The sequence below is a fragment of the Saccopteryx leptura genome, chromosome 7 (genome assembly GCF_036850995.1).
Source record: "Saccopteryx leptura isolate mSacLep1 chromosome 7, mSacLep1_pri_phased_curated, whole genome shotgun sequence".
Lineage (NCBI taxonomy): Eukaryota > Metazoa > Chordata > Mammalia > Chiroptera > Emballonuridae > Saccopteryx > Saccopteryx leptura.
Window position 1 is genome coordinate 93,260,898 of NC_089509.1, and position 18,127 is coordinate 93,279,024.

At 40.4% G+C, this 18,127-nt stretch overlaps 1 protein-coding gene across 4 annotated transcripts in view; it reads right to left on the reverse strand.

Moving 5' to 3' along the window:
- Positions 1-18,127, reverse strand: part of KLF7 (KLF transcription factor 7) — an 88,161-nt gene that overhangs the window by 18,322 nt on the left and 51,712 nt on the right. Inside the window, exon 3 of one of the 4 annotated variants that reach the window (XM_066346675.1) lies at positions 8,917-9,179. The exons of the other annotated variants lie outside the window; for them this stretch is intronic. Within the exon in view, the coding sequence (XP_066202772.1) occupies positions 9,169-9,179 (11 nt within the window). The 3' untranslated portion in view covers positions 8,917-9,168. Of the gene's footprint in view, positions 1-8,916; positions 9,180-18,127 lie in introns of those variants that run through there. 4 annotated transcript variants of the gene reach the window in all.

Consider the following 18,127-nt stretch of genomic DNA (forward strand, 5'->3'; position numbering starts at 1 on the left):
GTCAGTTACAAAGTCTCAAACAGATGAGAGGTGTTTGAACAATAATGGTGATATCGAAAGGGAGTGTGCAGGCATGAAGAAAGCCCGACAGGGCTACGGGACAGAGACCTCCGTCACCTCTGGGCAAGGGCAAAAGGGCTTCTGCATGAGGCTGAAACAGGAGCCCAAGCGTCAGGGTGAACCACTTCTCACACCCCCCTTGCCTTGGGAAGCATTCTCAGAAAATACACGGGATTAAACCAATCTTTGGGCCATATTCCATTTTTAATGACTGCTAACATTTCCAAAACATTCTTTTACAAGTGAAGTGTTTGATTTTTGGTGAATCTATTTGAAATGTTGGAAGAAGACCGGATTGGTTGGTCATAAAAACTGGCCACCATTCCAGGTGCTCAATCAAAGTTTTTGCAATGTGCAACCTGTGATTTTAATGCATGTGTTTTTAGATACAATAGAATGTTTCCCATAAGCCAAGGAGTATGATAATACATTCAAAGTCAGATTGATCTTTTATTTAAATAAAAATTAGAGTACTGTATAGTACTCTAATACTTTTCAGTGGGGTAGGTGAGGTACAACTAACCCCACCCCAACAGAGCAAAAGGAAATCCCACAACTCTTAAAAAATGCAATTCTCAAAAATTGTAACCTCACTTAAAACCTGAAGCATTATGTTCTTAAACTGAAATCGGTAAACATGACCATTAGGGGAAACAAATGTTGTACTGGCATCATGGTTAATTTGTTTTGAATGTTTTCCCTTGTTTTATTTTCATTCTTTTCTTAAATTTGCTTTTATTGTTGTTGTCCAAGACTAATTATAAAAATTATTTTTATTAATTTTTTAGGGATAATGCCAAAGAAAGTTTAATGTCAACTTGAAAATTTAAGTATACTAAATATGAAGAAAGAAGTTGTTAAAACATTCATCTTTTTCCTGTTTAGATGACAACTATACCATATGACTGTGTTTGAAATGAATATATAAGATGTTTCTTCTACTTAGTAGTAAAGGTACTTACTACTTCGTAAGCCAGATTCCCACAATTCAATTTGATATATTTAGGAAGAAGTTTTATCACTAAAAATATAAATTTTAAACTCATAGTCAATCTAGTTTTTGCATTCAAATGTAAAGATATCCATACTGCAGGGGACATATGCAGGAATAGTCCATAACTATCACAATCATCAAATCACTATTAAGAATTTAATTTCAGGAATCAAGAAATGTTTCTTCAGCTTCACAAATGTACCAAGCTAAGTTATTATCAAAAGTATCACCAAGCCATTCTGAAAGTGTTGATTCTCTAATGAAGTATAATAGTTGCCCTTCAGAAATAAACCAACACAGAATGGGAACCCTTCCCCCAAAGATGCAATCAATTGCAGAAGTTGGCAACCCAGGTGTACACTTCAAGTGGGTATAGCCAGAAACGTACTCTTCTTTCATGGAGTGTGGTAGTAAGACAAAGACACCACTGGGGCGGATTCAGGGGAGCCTGAGAGCAGTGTGAGAGGACTGGGTACCGGGAGTCACGGGAAGGGAGGGGCACGGAGTCCAGTTGAGGGCAGTGTGGGGGGGGTGCTAAATCAAAGCTGCCCTGATCCAGTACCCATGCTAGTCATCAAGTGGCACATATCACATTAGCTGATAATGCCAAATTATTGTCCTAGGTGCACTGATCTTTTCTTTTTGCTAATTAAAAATTGGAAAATATAAACTTTATTCATTTGCTATTAGGATTCAAAGTTACCTTTCTGCTACATATCATAATATATATACATGTGTGTATGTGTGTGTGTGTATGTGTGTGTGTATATATATATATATATATATATATATATATATATATATATATATATGGGAAACGAATGTTTTACTGGCATCGTGGTTAATTTGTTTTGAATGTTTTTTATATATACATGGTATAAAAAAAGTCCATAGGTGTAAAGAATCCAAAACTACCTCAGATCTGATTTAGGAAGCTACCACATGATTGGCTTCAGCATCCTGAGTTTGTTCTGATTAAGCTAAAGCTAATCTTAATTGTTATTCCCTGATCATATCAGTGCAGATGGTCAAGAACTGGGCTAAGCATATCAATATTTTATAAGGCAATTTGTCCTAAAATTAAAAAGCCAAGAAAGGTAACTTTATTGATCCCCAAGAAGCCCAAATTGGATAATTTACATAGTGACGGAGAGCTGGGCCCTCCCCTGGACCAGCTAACATTCAGCCTGAATAGGTAAGGATCCAATTACCTAGAGATTCTTAGAGGCATATATTAAATCAGCCAAGGTTGAAAACATCAATTTGTCTATATAACTCTCTTCCAAGGTGATCAAACACTTTCTTTAAAGAATGAATTTCACCATTAGCTAAAGCAACCTAAATATGTAATGTACCTTACCCAGTTATGAAGTCTAAAAAAAGAATAACCCAGAAGAAAAATCTTAAGTTTCTTATTCTGACAAATAATAACCTAAGATAGATGCTTTTCACATACCATTGTCTATGTATTCAGGAAAAGATGTCCATAAAACCACCTCACTTATTTCTCTACTCTTATCCACCCCCCACTCCTTACATAAGCCCCTCACCCTCCAAGGTCCCTAAGAACCCTCCCCAGCCTTTTCCACTTACTAGGATCTCTTCTACTCAGAATGTATCTGTTTGGTCCATGTCACGCTGGCCTGAAGTACTTCCTGGTCAGGAAACTACAGCCTTGTCTGAGTTTTTATCCTTTGGCCATTTATTTATTATTTCTTAGAGATATTTATCTTTTTCTGCCTTTATCCCTTGCCTTGCTTTTCCCCACCCGCATTACATGGAAAGTACTTTGAAATTTTTAATCTGCAACATCTTACACTCCAATTCAAAATATGATGAAATAACCAATGTGTGTCCAGGAACTGGGCTAGATGCTTTCTCACTTGCCTCTTTGTCATCACCCACAATATCTTGCACAGGCTTAGGCACACTACATACACTCAATATGATGCTTCCTAATGAAGAGATGGGTGGTTAATCGAAAATCAACAGTACAAAAAGCTTCATTACCAGCTCGCTTTCCAGATTCATAAACTCTAACATGCATTATCTCCAAAACACCTCATCACGGGTGAACAGGAAAAGTCAAATAGTTAGACTTCCAGTCTATTTCACTGATGGTGAAAATACAGCCTCGCCAGTGTGACAAGTTGGATTTAATCAACATTAATTGTTGGTTCTAATAGGTATCCAGCAGTGACACTGCTGGAAACTAGAGGTAAAAGGAAAAAGTTCCTGCATCAGAGGAGTCCCCATGCTTGTATACAAATAACACAGGACCCAACGTGTTGCAGCAGGTAAATGCATGTGCATGGATGTGTAGAAGACCCTAAGATGCAGTAGAACCATCAGGGCAGACGTGACAGAAGAGATAAGTCTCACTGAAACTTGAAGGATGCCAGGGACAGGAGCAATGGGCATTTGTGGGAGAAGGAACAGCATGTGCAAAGACTCAAGAGATTTGAGTCGGTGGTTTATCACAGCTGAGGTGAAAAGTGCATATGTGAGGAATTTCAAGAATGGACTGGAGAGCTTATAAGAGCCACACCTGGGGGCCTTCAAGGACAGAAGGCCAAATTTAATGACCTTAGTAGTTCCCAAACTAGAATGTTAGAGACATGCCAAAGACATTTGATAACTTGACTGGACAAACATATGCATATATTACTAGCCCTTTTCCAACCTTTCTTTAAACACTGCAACCTAATTCCTCCCACATCCTCTTTCTGCTGCTCCATAATAAAAAAATAAATGAGAAGAAAATGCAATGATGAAAGCCACCCATGGAATTCACATTAACACACACATGAGCTCCCTCTCCCCCTCAAATCTGCAAACAATTCAGCACAAACATATTGACACCCACATATGTAGAAACACCCTCATGCAATCTGTCAGCCCATATAGCTCTAACCTCAAACAGTCCTAATTTTGTCAGTGCTAAACCCACAGCTACATTCTTTCTCTACATTCTTCTACTAAATTTTCAACTTGTTACAAAAATGTCAATGCAATGTAACTTTACACTTTGGGGAGGAATGCAAGAAATATTAAGATGTGGTGAATTTGACCCTGTGCTAACTCTGTCGAGTTATTAATATCCAACAACTTATTCTTCCAATAACGCACTATTCTCCCAAAATGCAAGATACACACTGTTTCTATTCAAAACTTCTTGCATTCCACAGGAACCTAGTTTTCATGCAGTTAATTTGATTTTGCAATGAAGTAGGATTTTCTCCTTACTATTGTATATTTAGAATTTCAGATGTCAAGTGTTTCATGTGAAAATGTCTGCATTACAGGCTGACTGTAAAAAAAGAAACTGTTCTTAAGACTAAGAGCATAGCAGCAATGGCCATCTGTCCTTCTATATTCATTCTCCCATTTTCTATAATAAGAGACCCCCCAGATTTAGTTAGGCTCATTACCACACAGAATAAAGACTCTATTTCCCAGTTCCTTTGCAGTTGCATGTTGACAGAGGACTAAGTTCTAGTTGATGAGATGGCAGTGGAAGTGACAAGTGCAATCTCAGGCTGTATTTTTTTTATAGCTGCATAAAAACTAGGTTCCTAGAAAGTAGGCTTGGGGGTAGCCATCTTGAATTGCGAGGATATGGGCAATGCCTTAAGGGGTAGAAATCTAAGGATGAGCAACCAATGGGACGGAAAGAGTCTGAGTTTCTGACAGCTTTTCAAAGCACAGCTTTCTGAGAGACTGAAATTTTATGTGAAAGGGAAAAAAAATCCTACATTTACTTTAAGACTCTGTTGGCTTGGGTCTCTGTCATAAATAGTTTCATTTATGTCCTTATTAATTCAAAGGGTAACAGAAACCAATGAAGGAAAATGATACATGCCTAAATGGCCCAAACTGGTAATATATAAAAATTATTTCACATCTTGATCTCACTTATTTTATTCAGAAAGGTCGCCAAAGCTTCTATAAATGATGTCTTGTGTGCAGGCACAGTTTCGTAGAAAATACATACACGTAAAGTCACATATCAGAAGACATGGGTTCAAGTCTTAGCTTTTCCAATTACTACGTGATCTCAGGAAAGTTACATACTCTGTCAGTCTCACTTTCCTCCTCTGCAAAAGGGAGCTAATCCCTTCTTTAATGTTGACTTCACAGGACAACTGTGCAGATGAAGCGGGATGGTGTCTGTGCCAGTGCTTTTTATAGTGCTTTACACTATAAAATATTATAGTGATTAGGAAAATATTCCAAACAAAAATCCTTCTTTATTCAACGTGGCTCTTATCAACACTCAGTGCTCAGATATACTTCCCTGGTGAAGAAAGGGCCTGCAATCACCTGTTTCTAGCTAAGATGGTTAGAAACCAGTGTTAGAGTGTTAGAGGCAGGTCACCTTCTGGAGCCAGTCTTTCATTTAATAATCAGTGATGACACTAAAGGCTTAACTCCTCAACCAGCAATGTGTCACTGATTAGAAAGCCAAAGGATTCAGACAAAACACCACAACCCACCAAGTATAGAAAAATAGCCTCAAGCTTGTGCACCACTAAAATATGGTGCATATTTCACCATGACTCAAATTCTCTGAAAACATATTTGGCTTTTCTATTGACTATATGGGTGGTAGAATCAAGCCCTCATGATATGCCTATATTTGCCTTCTCACAAAGATATACAAAATGTTATATACAAGCAAATTAGACAATAAATGTTATTTTTTCAGAGAATATACCTTGAATGGTTATCCTGAGTCAAGACTTATGGCCCAATTCCACCCAACCTGACTGATGGTAGTGTTTTACAAGTCCTGGGGAAATGTGCTATTGGCTAATATTTATCAAGCATTCATTTTGTGCTGGACAATATAAGACACTAAGGGCTTTACATACATTCTCTTCTTTAATCCTCTCAATAGCCATACGAGACACATGCTATTATCTTATCCCATTCTATACATGAGGAAACTGAGGGTCGAAGAAATTAAGCTATTCACCACTTGTAAGTTTGCCAGCTTATAAGAGATACAGCCAAGATTTAAACCTCAGCAATCTCACCTTCAGTGTCCAAAGCTTAACCACAACCTCACTTTGCCTTTTATAGTATTTAATGGCCTATAATTAAAACAGAACAAATGTTTACTTTTCCTTTGGAAATCTTTCCAGATAAAATAAATCTTTCAACTGGAAAGAATGTCAGAACTATTTAGATGCACCCATATAATAGCTGTCCTTTTATAAAATAAATGGGTGAAGGAATGTCATGTACTAAGACTAGAAATCAGGGGTGTGACCAACAGCTTGCTCTTCCTGCCCCGGGTCCCATACTCTCACCTTTAGCTCATGTAACAGTACTACTGGCTACATGACCTCACTATGGGGCAGGCAGTCAATGTGCCTCAGAAGAGACTGATACCACAAATCACTATTACCAGTGTTTTTCCATCTCATTCCCTTCACTTCCTCAAAAATCACCTGTGTCACCTGACACAGTCCTAGATAAAAACTCCCAAGGCCAACTGCAAAGCAAGGGCTTCACTCTTAACCCGCACCAGGGTTGCCTGAAAGCCCCACAGGGTAGAAGGACAGAAGGAAGATGTTCTGTGTTGGGTTATTTGTGCAAACTCCTTAGCAGGGGGAAGGTTCTCCACCCTCTGCCACATCCTGCCCCATGCCTCACCCAGAAACTTGCAAAAAGGAGGATCTAGAGTCTGTGTCCTATGGGGTGAGAGAGACACAGTGAGGCTGAAGAATCAGGCAGGGGCCAGACGGCAAGGCTTAAAGACCTGCTTGGTCCAATCCGAGTTCACATATGGCTCCTGAGCACTTGAAATGTGAGCAATCTAAACTGGGATGTGCTCCAAGTATAAAATACATGCCAGGTTTCAAAGACTTGGGGCGAAAAGAGAATGTGAAATAGCTCATTAATCATTGTTTATAATGATTACATGTTGAAATGATAAGTTTGTATATATTGAGTTAAATAATAATCTAGTATTAAAATTAATTAGCACAATGAATTACTTTTTAAATAAAGCTTCTAGAAAATTTAAAATTACGCGGCTTACATTATATATTTCTATTGGACCGTACTCTTACAGATCACACTTAGGAAGAATTTGGATTTTATCCTAAGAACAATGGAAGCCATTGTGAGCTTTTAAGCAGAGGCATAACATGATCAGATTTAAACTTTAAAAACATCCTTCTGGCTACAGAACGGGAGTGGGCTGCAGAGGGACATGACCTGATGTGAGGAGACCCTCCAGGGGCTCTACAATTGTCCGAGAGGGACCAGATAGTGGTGCAGCGTGGATGTGCTGCTCCTCGCAGCAGAGGAGGAGAGAAGCGAACAAATACAAAACACAGGAAGGGGTGCCAGCAAGATATGGAAACTGATGGGACAAAGAGAAGTAAAAGGGTGTGGACCAGGAAAGCCTCCCAGGATCCTGCTATGAGGAGTGGGTGGTCATGCAGCCTCCACCCTTCCCTCTAGTAATTAAACATCTAAGTCGAACAGGTCCGTCCGGTTACCCTGGGGTCCCAGTGGAGTTCCCCTGCAAGGGGCATGGGTGCTCTGGGTACCTTGGAACTAGTGCACTCTGTTCCAAAGTGCTTTGCTTCCGAAGAGCTCCCAGAACAAGTAATTCAAGATTCTGCCAAGACAAGAAACACTTTGGAAAGCTGTCGGAAACGATGATGGTAATTGCTGCTAAGACCAGGAAATGGGCTGAAAGCACAGCAAACGGGATGGGCTGTGGTGGAAGCACGGAGGGGGCTGGGCTGTGTTTCTGTGCCTTTCCCTGGCTTCCTTCCTAGGAAATTCCAGCAAAACACTGCTGGAGGAGCTCTGGAGTCAGACCTGACCTTCAGAGGCAGCTGGGCCACTTGTTAGCTGCTACCCCTGGGTTCTTCTAGGCTGCGGTTTCCTCCTGCGGAGGGTGGGGAAATCACTCCCTACCTTGGGACGATTCAGAGCAATGACATAGGGACAGCACAGCCTGATTCCTAGAGGGGTGCCCCAAGCTGTGACTGGGACCACTCTGCCTTCCCCCACCTTCTCGAAAGGGGCATCAGGTATGCAGGAACCTCCCACCTCTCACAGGTGAAAACTCGACAATCAGGAAAAGCTGGGCAGGCTGTTTCAGCAGTAACCGCCTCAGCTGCCGTGGGCGGGAGGTCCACTCCTTCCAGGGCTTTATATGAATAATTAAAGTGAAGCTCGGCTTATTAAAATAAATGAACAAAGGAACTCTCTGACATAGCAGACACTTTTAAATTTTTTTTCTTTTCTTTTTTTTTTTTTGGTTGTTATAGGAAACCTTTCTTTCTTCTTCTTTTTTTTTTTTCCCAGTAGTCTCCTTCCAATTTGATCCTCTTCCGAGGCCTCCCTATCAGTTTGACTAAATTAGCAAGCTTCTCCTCTGTATGGAGCCGCAAGCCGTAAATCACAAATATAAGTGTGTGTAAAATTATATAGCATGGGCCCAGTGTAATAATTAACACATTTCTATTTTGTAACTGCTGTTTTCTCCACCGTGGAGCTGGCTCCCCGCGTCGCCCCGGGGGCCCGCGAGCACTTCCACCCGCGCGCGGCACTCGCTGTGTGCGCAGCTCCGCTGCCCCGCCGCCCAGACCGCGGTCTGGCCACGGTCAGCCGCACCCTGTACCGCGGGCACGGAGCCGTACCGCTCACGGCCGGCCCTGCGTGCAGCGCGGCAGACACAAATGAGCAGGTGACCTTTCAAACCGTGGCAAAACGGGCCCTTGACCCAAAGACCTCCAAACTTCAGTGGTTTCACTGTCTAAATCAGCCAACTGAAAAGAGCTATGTTTGCACAATGTGATTGTGTTTACACAAAGATTTAACGCCTCAATAGAGCAAAAGCTGTTCAGTTAATTTAAATTATTGCTTTATTCTTCTCACAACAGATTAAAAAAAATGTTTAACAGTGAGCTCGTGGTAATTGATCCCATAAGCTTTGTGCTCATGGTCCTCTAGCTCACGCGACGTCAGTACCGAAGATATATTGGAAGGTTTCCTTTGGTTGAAAGATTTCTCTCCAGCCCCTGACTGCTTATTAACTGTTCTCGGTGGTGAGGATGGACGCCAAGGAAAACCGCAGAAAACCTTCAAGATCTGCCTGAGGAAGGGGATAGAAGACACGCAGGTGGGTTAGCAAGCCTTCTAAATGCTTAGCGTCACATCCTAAGCAAGGGAAAGGTGATTATGAAATGGGGGTGGGCCCTGCCAATCATATCTTTTTATTACGGTTATTTCTTTGGCAGAATAAATAAAAGGGGGAGAAATAAATTTAAAAATGCTAAGATGCACAGGAACGCAAGATTGGATAAAGAAAACAATACTAAAAAAAGTAGAGACCTTAATTAAGAGTCACATATGCTATTCCTTGTACCTTGTAGAAACTTGCCTTTTGGGGTTAAAACCTTTTCTTTCCTCAGATCTTTGGAAGACAATGCAAATGCCCATCACTGGGAGGTTCCTGTAGATCTTTTCGATGAATGTTAGAAAGCAGCTGCTGCTCCCCACACCCCGCACGCTTCCCTGAGTACAGAGGAGAGACCCATGCTCACAGCAGTGGAATCAACCTGAGTTTGGGAGCTTTGCTCATTAGGAATTTGTAATTCCTGTATCAAGCAGGTATCTTCTCTTAAGACATTTAACACATCCATAAAAGTGGGACAAAAGGAGATAAAACACATGGGGATGACACTTCTGACAATTCCACATTTATCATATAAATAAAAATAAAGCCACAAATTATTTGTTCAAACTCCCCTAGAAAACTTCTGGTATACCTAAGACAGCAATGTGCACCTTAATCCGCCATCCACCTACTCCTCGCTTCACCCAATACTTCTCTAAGGCACTGCTGTTTGGATTTTCCAGCTTAGTTATAAAAGAGGACCGCATTCAAAGAAAAGTTTCTACTTGCAATTTCTCTCCACAAATTTTCTAAAATGCGCAATGCACTGGTATTGAGATGTCACTCTGAGAACCAACACGACATTTTCAAAGCTACTTGCTTTCTTAAAATAGAAAAAAAATACAACTAAGATCAAGGATTCTTAAGTTCAATCAAAACAGACAAATAAGAATATATAAGACAATCATTCAGTTTTCTGAGCTCTTCTGAATTTGTTGTCACATTGGACAAGATACTACGTGTGAAATAAGTAGGATGGCAAATATTAAGCCCTTTATTTTGCTGAACCATAAACACGACTGAATTCATTTCTGTCCTGTTTTAATTTATCCCCCCTCCTCAAAAAAATGATATATATATATATATAAATATATATGTAATATATATGTAATATATATTTATATATATAGTTGATTTTCTAAAGGAAATCCTGTCCAATGGGGTAGGCTTTACAGTTTGGCAGAAAAAAACTTGAAAAATCATTCTGAGCCTCAGTTTCCTCATCTATAAAATGATAGTCATGAGAATATCTTCCACACAGGTAGGTGGGGGCTAAATAAAGTGAAGTACAAGAAAATAGCTGGTAAACTATGAAGAGCAATACAGATGATATCATCATTGCTACTTATTTGGATAAAGCCATAATACGGAGGCAGCCATTCCTGGGCTTGATACTCACTTGCCTTCTCATTCCCAAAGCCAGCGTGAGAGGAAGGCCTTAGCCTACCCTTTCTTCAGCACATCTGCTCTGGGGAGCTGACTAAACAACAATTGCATCGTCAGGTCATCAAGATAAATATTACTAATTCCCTACTGGGCCTAAAACTAAGGTCCAACAACAACTGTGATCCAAAACATGACACTTACTATGACCCCAGGAGGCCAGCTCACTAATCGCAACCTCTCCAAGTGGCAAAGGATAAGCTAATCTATGTGAGAGACACAGATGTCACGTACTTCCTACAGCCACATTCACATGTATGAGAAGAATAATGTCAGCAGTATTATCTCCAAACAGCTAGGACAATGCCACACAATTATAATAGCATATTGTCCATTGTATCTGGGGATGACACGTCTGACAATGTTATTTTCTATGCATGTGAGTGTAGCTGAAAGGGCCAATGCATAATTCACATCTCCTGACAAATGCAAGCATAAAGTATATGTCCATTAGATGATGCCATTTAAATCCTTTTCCCTGAGATAGCACCTTTCTCCCTGGAACCGGAATAGTAAGTGAACAGAAGTGCACTGAAGTACCACATACTCCTAATAAAAGTTCTATTTTTTGTTTGAAAACATTTACCCTCAATCATTTTTCCCCCCTAACAGTCAACCTCCTTTTGATAACAAGGAAACAATTGTTATAATTTGGTGAGAGGACAGATAGAAAATGATCGTTAGTGTCTGGTCAGCTAGGCCCATTTCCCTGCTAAAAGCCTCCCTCCCACCTACCAGCCTGGCAGCTCATGTGATTCAAACCCCTGCCTCAGCAAAATCTTAAATTATTACACGTCAGGAGCCTACAGCAAGAGGGGAGAGGATGTTGCCGGTGAGCAGCCGCAATCACTACCATTAAATCTAGAAAGCTAAGCATCTGGCAGGGGTGGCGAGATTTCCCTCATATCACAGGGGATAAAACAGCACATCTTCTAAGTCCCAACAGAAACAATGAATTATACAATTTTTATATTTAGTCAACTTTTAAAAGATCATAAAAAGGAAAGCAAGACCTGTTTGGTGGTCTTAAAAGAAAAGGAAGTATTTTGCTGGTGGTGCAGCGTAATCCAAAAAGAAAAAGTGAAGGCCAACTAAGACTGCATTAGGCCAGTGTGTGTCCACCTTGGCACCACTCACATTTAGGGCCAGGTGACTTGTGGGGGTGCCCGGTGCACTGTAGGATGTGTAACAGCATCCCTGCCTTCCACTTACCAAAAGCCAGCAGCAAACCCCGCTCCCCTTCAGTATGTGACAACCAAAAAATGTCTCCAGACACTGGCAAATGTCCCCTAAGGGGCAGAATTGGCCCAAGTTGAGAATTGCTGCATTAGGCAACTAATGATCATATATTTGGGGAGAACAGCTGGGCTAAAAGTTCTGCTCTCACACATAATGGCCTCTTTAACCATTGAGAGGAGGCTCCAATGTCCCCTCTTGAACAGTCGTGTGACTTTCATGTTCCTGCTGGAACCTCATTAGCCTCACAAGTTCTTGAAGGGTCAGGGAAGGCCTAACGGAGTGGATCAGCTCCTGTGGTGAGCAGGCAGCCATGTGAGGGTGTGAGCACAGGGTCCAACTGAAGGGCTAAGGGGGGCTGAGTACAAGGCAGCGTCTGCCCCGTGGAAGAGGCACCTTTCTTGGAGTCTCTCAAAGGCATAATACAGGTTAGCAGCAGCCCTGCAGGGCAGCCAGCAGACAACAGATTCCTCTTTCCCAGGCTTGTCACTGATTTACCTCAAATAAGAGGTAGTAACTTTCTGTGGAGATGAGAATTCACCAGGCAGGATTTTAAAACTGAGGAGAACCATAAGGTTGAAGCAACTCATGGAATATCTCCTTTCATCAATCCCCAGAGCATGCCTGTCCTCCCACTATAACTTTAAACATGGAGACGTCCAAAGGAAAACAAATCTGCCACCAGAAGAGCATAAAGAAAGAGAGGAAGTTTGGGAGCGAGTCCTGGGCTTGTTTATGGCTGAGGCTAACCATGACTACGTCAGCCTTTTCAAAGAGCCTTGCCTTGAGATTCCCAGGTCTCCCCAGTGCCAGAATGCAGATACACAAAACCACCACACCCAACGGATGGCTGAAGAGTGGTGGACAAGACAAACATCCAGGACTTCTTTGAACTTTTCACCCTGTGTCCTGCTTCGTCCAACAAGGGACAATCCATAACATACATGGAAAGTTGTTATTCTGACAATCTGCCATCAGCAAAGACTAAACACTAAAACAATCAAAAACACCCCTTCCCAAAGTCAGAATACAAAACTTGTCAAGCAATGAAGGAATCTTCTGACGGTTCCTGATAATCAAATGGACAAGTCTTTTTTTGTGTGTGTGTGTGTGTGGCAGAGACAGAGAGAGTCAGAGAGAGGGACAGACAGACAGGAACGGAAAGAGATGAGAAACATCAGTTCTTCGTTGCGGTTCCTTAGTTGTTCATTGATGGATTTCTCTTATGTGCCTTGACCGGGGGGCTACAGCAGACTGAGTGATCCCTTGCTCGAGCCAGCCTTGGGCTCAAGCTGGCAACCTAAGTGTCTCGAACCTGCATCCTCCACATCCCAGTCTGATGCTCTATCCACTGCGCCACTGCCTGGTCAGGCCAAATGGGCAAGTCCTTTAATGGACAAATACTTCTGAGTGATTAATAGCTTGTCCTATTAATAGAAATAGCAGAAATAGGACTATACGTGTTCTGTAGTTATCCTCTGATAATAAGCTTTCCTTGTGCAGTTTGGACATTACTAATGGCTAGTTGGTTTCCTTGAGATCTCTGGAACACTGCAGTTTTCTCTCTCTCATCCTAGCCTAGTTCGAGGCCTCCTAGCTATTTTAAGGGTACTTCAAGCAGAATTGATTCCATAGAGCCTGATCTGATCTTAAGAGCGGCAGGGCTTATTGCTCAGAATAGAGCTCCTCCTGCTTCACTTTCAATAGGGGGTGGTAGATCTCATTAGTATGGGAAACCAGTACCAGCCATTAGCGTGAAGTAAGAGTTGCCTTTGCTAACTATGTCTGTGCGCAGTCACACAACATGCTCTGAGTTTTCTCAATAAAACAGCTCCTTCCCAGGGGGATGAAGCGGCCTCTTTAAGGAGCCCCAATTTACATGCACTTTCTCAACTATTTAACGTGAAACCTTCTTGAAGGATCACTTCACTTCTAAAGCATCTTTCTCCCCACAGTTCCAGTGAAAATTTCCCTACTGATGAAATGGAAACCTCTACTTAAATAGGAAATGCAACTATATGGAAAGTAATTACACGTTTTTAAAATCACAAAACTGATTTAGGTTTATTTTGTACCACAATTGTTTGTTTGTTATAAGGAAAGAAAATAAGGTATTCAAAACATGCATTATTTCTAGGTAAATACAACATATCACCAAAAAGTACTTGAGACATGTGCTGTGCCCACCACGAGAATGAAATCTGTAATGCAAAGTCATGAGCCTAGAAACTTCCCTTTGCTCCTTCTGAATGAGTAAGACATTTGGGAAAATCCCATAATCTTTTTTAGTCCGTATTACTTTTTTATACTCCATATGATATCAAAAAGAATGACTACAAAGGAATTTGGTTCATTAAGAGATAACGTTGAACTACCCTTAAGATGTTCAAGAGGCTGCCTGGTTAATAAGTTAGTGATTTTAATGTTTGCATACATTCTATCATGCCCACATCCAATATAGATGTGTAAAAATTTGCGAGTTCCTTCTAAAGAAGACCAAATCCATTATTTAAGTAATGTCTTCAAATATCTTGTTTTCTTTAAACCCTATTCAAAAGGTATGCAGAGAAAAGAAAGACTAAGATTCTAACATTTTCTTAGCTGAAGGATTTAGTTGAGAAAGCAGGAAGAGGGGACGCAGGTGCCAGACATTGTGTAGAATTTGCACTTATGCTCCATTAATTGCCAGCATATCTTCCTTTCCCTTTTCCTCCCCTCCCCCCACTAAATCCCTTTGGAAAACAGCAGAGCAGCAGGCCCAGACTGGTACCCAGCAGCAACACCAGGAGCAGAAGTAGCCAATTAGCCTCCAGAATACAAAGGGGGGGCGGTGGAAATGATGCAGTTACCTAGCAACCAGAGAGAGCAGAAACAGCTGTGTAGCAGGCCCAGGCTGGTACCCAGGCAGAAACAGGATAGCCAATTAGCACACTGTATTTAATGCTGATGTGGTTTCCTAGTAACAGGCTGTACAACTCTGTCTGTTGCATTTTCTCCCTCCCTTCTTCACATTTTCCTCAATCATGCACACTATTACTATTTGCCCTAATTACTGTTTCTCTACTGCTTCAAGCGGCCATTCTTTTGTCCCCGGAGAAATTGGAAGGACTCAGAAAAAAATCTTCTGTAATGACAGTATTTAGTTTCAAATTCAGATTAGTTGTAAGCTTTGAGACACTAAACAACAATAAGAAAGAATGGAAAAGAAAGAACAAAAAAGCCAGCAAATTGCCTTCTAAATTTCTAAGTAGTCTATGGCACCTTTCCTAAGTGCTAATATTTACATGTGGGTGAAGCAAAAAATACTTAATAATGCATACCGTCATTTTGCCATTCATACATTCTCGAATAGTCTGAGTCCTGTGTACTTGAATTTATTCATATTGATTTTCTGACACTCTCTGCTGAACACTAGGAACATAAAATGTCTTATTACGTCTATCAGAGAAGGAAGATGTACCTTTTGTTGCTCTTTTTAAAATACCAGTACTAGCTTCAATAAGCTCATGACCAATTGAAAATTCAGTATGAAAAAATCATCATTTCCTTTCAACAATAGAAGTTGAGCACAGCTGAAGAGTGTGTATATCCTATAGTAAGGGGATTCAAACACCATATTGTAAGTTCATAATCACACTAATGAATTCCAGTGAGGTGACATTAAATCACATAAACTCACAAAATGAAGACAGACAGCTTTTAAACAGGACTACCGCATAGCTATTCTAAAACATTTCCTAGTGCATCTTGCTACTCTTGTATACAGTAAAATATGCACCAGACTCAAGCTTTTTCTTGGGTTCTATTCATCAGGACATGGATTATATAATTCTACATTAGACTCCTAGGACCTCTCTCATTTAACAGTGGCTTTGATATTAGAACAATCTATAGTCCTTCTTACAAAATCTCCTTAATCTGAAAACAACAAGGGTTCTAGAGGAAGACATTACATACACCCCATAATACACCTAACTAGGCAATACTCTACCATGAAGGAAAAGAATTTCCTCAACTGAGAATGACTTCTGGCTTCCTGCCTGCAACAAAAGGATTGATGGCTTTCAATCAGCTTGAGCTCAACTAGTGAAATGGTTCAAACCATTCTATCCCAACAAACTTGGATTTAAAAAAAAAACTTTACACTGTTTGCCTGAAAACAGTATGTGCAGTACTGTTTTACTTTACTGAATTCCATAAATTGAATGTCAGTTATAGTAATTGAAGGATACGTTCTGAGGGAAGAAACAACTACACAAAAACTTGTTATGTTTTATGATACCAGATGAGTGCTTTATAATATAAAATGAGTTTTAAATTAAAAATACATTTTATTTTGCAAACAAAATAACAGGAGTCTAACCTGTAGATAACCTTTGAAGGGAAGAAAGGAAAAGATGCAGAATCCAAAAAGGAAGGACTTCTGCCGAGCAGGTCTGATGTGGGATTACCCAGTCCCATGAGGAGCTGGTAATAGGGAACCCTGGTCTTCCAACCCTAAAAGCTTAAGGGATGAGGTCCAACCCTGGGTTAGTTCCCACGTCAACAAGCACAGAGGATAAAGGAGTAAGTAGGGTGAACAGAAATATGGGACAGGCCATGAAAACTTATTCTGACTACAGACACTTAAATAATTTAAGTGGTGCCTTAACTGGGTAGCTCAGTTGGTTAGAGTCATCCTGGTATGCCAAGGTTGCAGGTTCGATCCCCGGTCAGGGAACATACAAGAATCAACCAATGAAGGCATGGAAAGGTAAAATAACAAATCGGTGTCTCCTCCTCTCTCTAAAAATCAGTAAATTCAAAAAAAATTTTTTTTTAAATTTTAGTGGCTTGACCTCCATTATATAGGCTAGTCAAGTCCTAACACTGGCAACTGAACATAGAAACATTGTAGGAATGGGAACAACACCAGCACTGGTTGGCCAAATAACCAGCACATTCAAAAGACACTAACTTCCGATTACTTTGAATGGTCTTGCTGCTACTAAAATTTAGCTTAATAAATGCCATGACAATATATTACTTTTTAAAATGGTTGAAAAGCAGTGACTCTTAGAAAATGTAGAAAATCTAGCAGCAGGGGAGGGGACAGGGTTGGAGTGGATGCGGGGAATGCCGCTCTAGCCCCAACATACCCCCAGCTTTTCTTTCTACTTGCTTGCCAATTCCTGAGGTTCCATTAACAGTCTCCCACATTTGACCATTATAAATTCTAATAGTAAAAGATTTCACTGTACAACACTGATTGAAGGATGTATGTATAATCTACCCCTGCATGGTATACTGCTACCAGATCCTTGCTGATGTAAAGGAAGGCTTCAAGGGCAGGGAGTGACTCAGTGCAGGACAACATCAGGTATAAGGTAGGGCATGAGGAAGAAGGAAGGAACTGAAATTTCAGAAACAGGTTTGCCCAGGGTTATTCACTTCACCTCCATAAGGGTGGGGCAAATCAAAATTGTCTGGTAGACAGAGCCAGGCTCTCTCCATTGGCACCTGAGTGGGCTGGCAGAACTCTGAGTCCCATTAAACATATGTCCATGGTAAACTGCCTCCCCAAAGAGCTCCACTCATTTATCAGAACTAACTTCCTTACATACAATGTATTATTTCTCAGGATCCATTTTCAAGGTTTTAACTAAAATTTCTACTAAATTCAAATTGGTTATTTTTCAAAGAAAAGCACACCATTTTATACATATTTTTTAATCTGTCCTTACACTTTAATTTTTTAAAAAGAATTATTCCAAAACTTAAAAAAAAAAGGTTGGTTTTTTCCCCTTTATTTTTACATATGACTTTCTTAAAACTCTTTTTTTTCTGATTCACATAAAAGTACTTCACTAATGTTTCATCTTCAGGAGACATAAGAAATACTGCCTAACACCAATTCATTTTTATATCATCCTAACCTGCACTCTTTACAAAGCTCCATTTAACTTTCCTCAAACCTCCGAATACACTATGTACAGAATAGCCAAGATCACGGTCAGTAACATTATCACTGAAATGCTCCATACATTATCTAGTTATTAAAGAGAATAGTTTTCTTTAAAGTTCACATGTGGTCTTCCCAGCGTCATTCCTTCGATTGTACAGATTTCTCATAACCCTTCCAGTTCTCTCCTCTATCAATCAGAGATGACCTAATGTATAAATCCTCAAATTTATAAAATTCTATT